This window comes from Oratosquilla oratoria, chromosome 5, assembly GCF_046742065.1.
Source record: "Oratosquilla oratoria isolate Oo_2021 chromosome 5, ASM4674206v1, whole genome shotgun sequence".
NCBI classification, from domain to species: domain Eukaryota; kingdom Metazoa; phylum Arthropoda; class Malacostraca; order Stomatopoda; family Squillidae; genus Oratosquilla; species Oratosquilla oratoria.
Window position 1 is genome coordinate 84,310,162 of NC_134781.1, and position 7,500 is coordinate 84,317,661.

General features: G+C 40.6%; 1 protein-coding gene across 10 annotated transcripts in view; it reads right to left on the reverse strand.

Annotated features, from left to right (window-relative positions):
* Positions 1–7,500, reverse strand: part of Eip63E (cyclin dependent kinase Eip63E) — a 1,395,216-nt gene that overhangs the window by 145,214 nt on the left and 1,242,502 nt on the right. For all 10 annotated transcript variants that reach the window (XM_076185578.1, XM_076185573.1, XM_076185581.1 and 7 more), the window contains one exon: positions 5,711–5,901. In XM_076185578.1, the coding sequence (XP_076041693.1) occupies positions 5,711–5,901 (191 nt within the window). The remainder of the gene's footprint in view (positions 1–5,710; positions 5,902–7,500) is intronic.

Sequence of the window (7,500 nt, forward strand, 5' to 3'; positions counted from 1 at the left end):
TGTGGTAGAAGTGTGGTTAAAACTGTGGTAAATGTGTGGCTAAAGTGTGGTTGAGATGTGACGGAGGTGAGGTGTGGTAATGTGGTAGTAGTGTGGTAAAATGTGGTGCAAATACACACACACACACACACACACACACGCACACACACACACATGAACAGACACACACACACATATGAACACACCCAACCACCCACCCACCCACACACATGAACACACACACCCAACCACCCAAACACACACACACACACACACACACACACACACACACACACACACACACACACACGCGAACACTCACACTCACACATACACACGCACACACACACACACACACACACACACACACACACACACACACACACACACACACACGGACACACGCAACTTTTCAGCACCAAAACTTTAAAAATAACAGTAGGAATGTTCAGTCATCACACACAATATTGATGACGCTGCTGTTGGTATTGATGGCAAAAATACTCTTGGATGATTTTTGTATTTTTCTCGTTGGAGGATTAAGATATAAATCGTCTGTCAAAAAAAAATCAAATCCCGGTTTATATCGAGAAGGTGTATCAGAGTAAATCGGACTGCAGCAGAAATGGCACAAAAATAAAATAAATCTATTTAAAGACGAGATTCTCCTGAGTTTGATAAACGTATCGAATAGAGTTTTTAATGTTCGGCTGAAGACTTTGATGTAAATAAATACTGTGGTGAGATGAGGAGTTTGTAAGAGTAAGTGGTTTTCCTCACTCACTCACACACACACACACGCACACACACACGCACACACACACACACACGCACACACACACACACACACATACACACATACACACACACACACACACACATTGAAATGATTATCAAAATTATTAAATAAAGATATAAATGAATAACTAACAAAAATAGACAAATAAGTAAATGACTGAATAAAAGAAATACATACATAAGTATATAAAAGATAGATACATCAATACAAAAACAGATATATAAGTAAACACATAAACAAATGGAGGCAAAAAGATAAGTATATACAAATAAACGGATAGATATATAAGTACATTAAACCAAATAAGCTTTAAAATACTTGAAAACAAAATCTATCAATGAATAAATTAATAAATACATAAACCAAAACCTTTCATAACTGAACGAAAACAATAAATAAAAGCAACTACAACGCAGCAAGAAGTTAGGGATGGAAATCAAGAACAAAATCTGCAGGCACGAAAGACAAAACGATGCTCTGCTGCTGAGGAAGAGGAGGGGGAGTGAGAGAGTGGGGGAGTGGGGGAGTGGAGGAGTGAAAGGTGCAGTGTGAGAGTGGGTAGGAGTCTGCAGATAGTAAATAAGGCGAAGAGAGTAAAAGCGAGGAGGACTCCACGAGAGGTAGTAAAGCACGAAGCCTGCGAAAAACAGGTCAAGGCTGTGAAAATTAAGGTTGAATGTGGTGAGGAACGACAAGGAACTAGAAAGAGGCGAAACATAAGCACCACGAAACTAAAAAAAAAAAAAAAAAAAAAAAAAACGGAAGATGGAATAGACTTGGAGGAGGCAAAGAAAAGGCAATAGATTCAAAGTAAATAAAAAAAGAAAGGCAATAGTCTTAAGAAAAGACAAAAAGAGAAACAAAAGATTTGTAGAAGGATTACAAGAGGATAGAAAAATAGGACAAACGGAGGAAAGAATTCAGATGTGGAACAAAACACGGGCCACTGGAAGACGCCACAATTTCGTGGCCCACAAGCAAACGACGACCACAAAATGGCCGAGAACCAGGAGAGAGAAAGAGAGAGAAATCCTCATAAAATGTTACGTTTCACGCAGCGCAGGAGAGATACAATGAAAATAAAAAGACAACATTGGTTAAAAGGTTCAATTTAATGTCAAAGTAAGGAAGAGAAGGGGAAGGAAGAGGAGGAGGAGAGGTGGGGAGGAATGGGAGGGAGAGGCAGCGTGTTGACTGGAGACAGAAGAGAATTATAAGTAATTATGATGAAGTGAAATGAAATTAAAGGAAGAGAAATAAAGAAGTGAAAAGAGGGGTGGAAAAGAGAAGGAAGACAAAGAGAGGAGAAGAAAAGAAAGACGAAAGTAAGGAAAGAGTAGGAGGAGAAGGAGGAGGAAAAGAGAGAAGAAAAGGGAATGGAAAGTAAATGGAAAAGAGGACCCAGGGAGAAAGGGTGGGGAAGAGAAAGAAGACGAAAAGAGAAGAAGACGAAAGTAAGGAAAAGGTAGGAGGAGGGGGAGGAGGAGGAAAAGAGAGTAGAAAAGAGAATGCATAGTGAATGGAAAAGAGGACCCTGGGAGAAAGGGTGAGGAAGAGAAAGAAGAAGAAAAGTGAAGAAGGCGAAAGTAAGGAAAAGGTAGGAGGAGGGGGAGGAGGAGAAGGAGAAGAGAGAAGAAAAGAGAATACAGAGTGAATGGAAAAGAGGATCCAGGAAGAAAGGGTGGGGAAGAGAAAGAAGACGAAAAGAGAAGAAAAGAAAGAAGAGAGTAAGGAAAGAGTAGGAGGAGAAGGAAAAGAGAGAAGAAAAGGGAATGGATAGTAAATGGAAAAGAGGACCCAGGGAGAAAGGGTGGGGAAGAGAAAGAAGACGAAAAGAGAAGAAGGCGAAAGTAAGGAAAAGGTAGGAGGAGGACCCAGGGAGAAAGGGTGGGGAAGAGAAAGAAGACGAAAAGAGAAGAAGATGAAAGTAAGGAAAAGGTAGGAGGAGGAAGAGGAGGAAAAGAGAGCAGAAAAGAGAATGCATAGTGAATGGAAAAGAGGACCCAGGGAGAAAGGGGAGGAGGGGGGGGGAAGGGGGAAGGGTGGGTAGACTGTTGGGAAATCAGGGTGATGGAGAAGAAGAACTCAAGGTTAAGAAAAAAAGGGCAAAGAAAATGTCGTCGATGATGAAAGACTGAATGGAGGTGAGGGTTCCAATGAAGGCGACAGAGAAGAACTTGACAAAGATAAACAAATAAATCGATAAATAAACATACAGATGAGCAAATGAAAAAATAAGTAAATAGATAAATGTGTAAATAAAGAAATATATATATAGATGAATAAATTAATATATAAACAGGCAAACGAACAAATAAATGAACAAATGAATAAGTAAACAAATTAATGAATAAATGAATAAATAAATGAATAAATAACTGAATGAGTAAGATAGTAAAGGAACATTTAAATCCTTATTACAACAAAGCCCTTTTGAGCCTATTCTTGCTCTCGCCTGAAATTTCTCTTTTACGATCTCTCTTTAACACATCCGGAAAGGGGACGCCCTTTAGTAACTTTGTTCAGGAGAACGCCACTCGATTCCCGTCAGCTGAAGACAGGACCTCGTACTGAACAGGCCGAGAGACATAAACCCAATTCTTCTTCTTTGTTTTGATCAATCAGCTGTTTCCCAGCGTACTGAGGATCTGCACAGGCTGTTTCCCAGCTTAATGAGGAACGGCACAGACTGTTTCCCAGCTTAATGAGGAACTGCACAGGCTGTTTCCCAGCTTAATGAGGAACTGCACAGGGTGTTTCCCAGCTTAATGAGGAACTGCACAGGCTGTTTCCCAGCTTACTGAGGAACTGCGAGTCTGTTTCCCAGCTTACTGAGGATCTGCACAGGCTGTTTCCCAGCTTAATAAGGAACTGCAAAGGCTGTTGGTCAGCTTACTGAGGAACTGCACAGGCTGTTTCCCAGCCTACTGAGGAACGGCACAGGCTGTTGCCCAGCTTACTGAGGAACTGCACAGGCTGTTTCCCAGCCTACTGAAGATCTGCACAGGCTGTTTCCCAGCTTACTGATGAACTGCATAGAAACGTCCTCACCTCTTTTCCTACTTTCTACTTGAACTTTATCATTTCCTCGCCGATAATTCACCAGCGCTTCTAATCTCGAAGACAACATCGTCTTCAGAAAATATGGAATGGGACGAAAACCAGTGGGGAGGACTGAAGAAGAAAGGGGGGATGGAAGACGTCTATTTGCGAAGAATAATGAGATGCAAAGATAGCATATCCTTATCAACAATTCGACGTTTGTAACAAGATGTCCAGACATAAAAGGATTCAGTTTTCTCCCGCGATTTTGGTAAGAGGAGGGAATATTCCTAAAGTAGGAAGGGGAGAAGATAAGAGGGAGATGGACTTGAAAGGGAAAATAAGAACAAAGGATTTTGCTGGAACATCTACGACGGAGAATGGAGGGATTTGCGTTTAACGCTCTCTGCTTTCCTTCCTCTCTCTCTCTCTCTCTCTCTCTCTCCTTTCATTTGCTCCGCTCGCTTGTACCACAGTCTTCACACGTGCGTAGGCTTGCGCACACACACACACACGCACACACACACACACACACACACACACACACACACACACACACACACACACACACACACACACACACACAAACACATGCACGCTCTCGTGACGATTTCATTCTTCTTGGAAGATCTCGTTGAACGAATGAAACACACAATAATACCCACTGACTGACAGTCAACAGGGAACTAGAAACTCGCGTCATCAGTCAAATTCATGAACTTCTGTGTTGCTCACCAGTGGTGTTGGTTTTTCGAAGCGGCAGCAATAATTAAGGGTAAATATTTGCTCGTGGTAATTATCGTATAATGATAAAGCAAACGGCCACTCTTCTACTCTGGCGCCTGTTCGCTGTAGCGTGAGTATGTGTAGTAATTAGTATCGTGCACCTGTGTCCACACTTCTTCTTCTCATGACTAAGGTCTTGTTTACTGTTAGGCCGTTCGAGGGAAAATTATTGTTGGCGCCGAACGTGCGTGTATATATATATATAAATATATATTTATATATATATATATGTATATATATATATATATAATGTATGTATAATACACACACACACACACACACACACACTATATATATATATATATATATATATATATATATAGAAACATATATATATATATATGTAATTATCTATTTATATCACTTGGACAAAATGTAGTAGCACATTTGTAAATTATAATCACGAAGAACCCACAGTCGGAATAAAAGGAAAGTTAGAAGAAAATATAAGTTCTATATTTCGGCTAATAGCTATAGCCCTCTTCAGGAAAGTACAGGTTACAAGAATTTGCAGAGACATAAATACAATTGAGATATGAGTAGAAGGGGAACAGACAGAGCTAAAAACATGACAATCTGTCGCGCAGGGCGAAGTCAGAGGGGAGGGGATGTGTGGGGTGGAGGTGTGAGGTCAGATGGGAAGCGGGGTCAGGACTGGTGGGGGAGCGGGGTCAGGAGGGTGAAATTTTTTAACCAAACGGCTCACAGCCATTGACCTTTGGAGCTGTTCAAATTCGGACATTCTTCGTATTACTAATAATAAAATTCCTATTATCGATCTAAATCGGATCGGAAACCGGAAATCCCTCAAGGGGACGCGTCCCCTCCGGTCCCTGATTGGCTGAGATAGTGGTGACGTCAACGCAACGGAGACGACTGATTGGCCAAGAGAGGTAACATCACGGCAACGGAGACGACTGATTAGCTGAGATCCCGTAGGGCTAGGTGCCGAAGTCGCCTGCGAGCAAAGCGATCTCACCCGAAGGTCCGAACCCCCGCGTAGCGTAGTCGGGCGCAGCCCGTTGTTCGTAGAAAAAAAAATAAAGACTCACTGAAATAGATGTCAAGAACACGCAAGGAAAAAATGACACTTATGGTACTTACCCCGAAGGCGGAATGTCGTTTGGACTTGCGTTGGTCCTTACATAGGTACACCTCGGACTTGGGTCTCGGAGGTTTTCTTGGTCTCATGATGATCTTCTGCTCCTCTCGAATGTCATCGTCCAGCAGTTTGGAGTCTGACGACACGGAGAGCTGGCGGGAGAGTGACTCGTGCTCATGAAGACGGTCCCATCCTGAACAAAATGAAAAGAAAAAAGTGTTTAGATTTTCCGTACCTCCCACAAGGCTTTTTGTTGATTCTGTCTTAGGTATTCTCCAGATGCATAAAAAAACACGTCTTTCTCATTTACCACATTATTTTGGGACACACACACACACACACACACACACACACACACACACACACACACACACACGTTATGTATATATATATATATATATATATATATATATACATATATATACGAGAGTATACACATATATGAATATACAAATACATATACATGCATATACATACATACATACATACATACATATATATATATATATATATACATATATATATTATATGTATAAATGGGCAACAGATTCTCTCTTAAACAAGTAGAGTTAAATGTGATTGCTAGTTCTGCTTTTTGTATTTTCTTTAAGACATTCTCTTTGTGTCTTAAGGTGGTCTTATTGTGTTTATTGAGATCTGAGATGATTTCTCCGTAGGATGTCATCTGTGCTGCCAAGCCACACACACACACACACACACACACACACACACACACACACACACACACACACACACACACACACACACATATACATATATATATATACATATATATATATATGTATACATATACATATATATATATATATATATATATATATACATATATACATACGTCCTGGAATTACATTTCGGCAGTAGCATAATATCATTTCATTTTGCGGATGTTTCCATTTATTTCATTTTTCAAAGCGACAGCTTTGCTTTGCTCCGGCTTTTCCCAGCCAGACTACCACAAATTCGTTTTCTGTATAGACGTTGACTATTCATTTCCCCCTTTTATGTATCCGCAACGCCAGTTCATTCTTGCGACCTAACTCATTGCATTCTACCTCCCTGACCTCTCTGTTGTTTTCTTTCTTTCTCTCTCTGTTTCTCTCTTCCTCTCTTTCTCTCTCTCTCTCTGTTTATCTCCCTCTCTCCCTCTCTTTCTGTTTCTCTCTCTCTCTCTGTTTATCTCCCTCTCCCCCCCTCTTTCTCTCTATCTCTGTTTCTCTCTTCCTCTACCTCTCTCTCTCTGTTTCTCTATCCCTCTCCCTCTCTCTGTTTATCTCCCTCTCCCTCTCTCTCTGTGTTTCTCTCTCTGTCTCTCTCTCTGTTTATCTCCCTCTCCCCCTCTCTCTCTATCTCTGTTTCTCTCTCCCTCTACACCTCTCTCTCTCTCTCTGTTTCTCTCTCTCTCTCTCTCTGTTTATCTCCCTCTCTCTCTCTCTTTCTCTCTCCCTCCCTCTTACGCAAGTAATGGGCTAGTCAATATAATTAGTTTTATGATATTTTGTTTCTTTGTTATATTCTTCCGGAAGTATTTATGTATTTTTTCTACTTTTCTTCAACTTTTAATACAATCGATGGGGCAATAAGGGACCGGAAAAATATTAAACATTGCTTCAAATTTCATGAAATCTAATTTGGACCTTCCCATAGATCTCTCCAGGAAGAAATGTTGGATTAGTTTCTGTTGTACAAGTGTAGGACTATTTCTACGTTTATCAGCTATCCTTTTAGTTTAGTATAAAGAAATAAATAGAAAGATCTTGAAGTCTGTACGGGG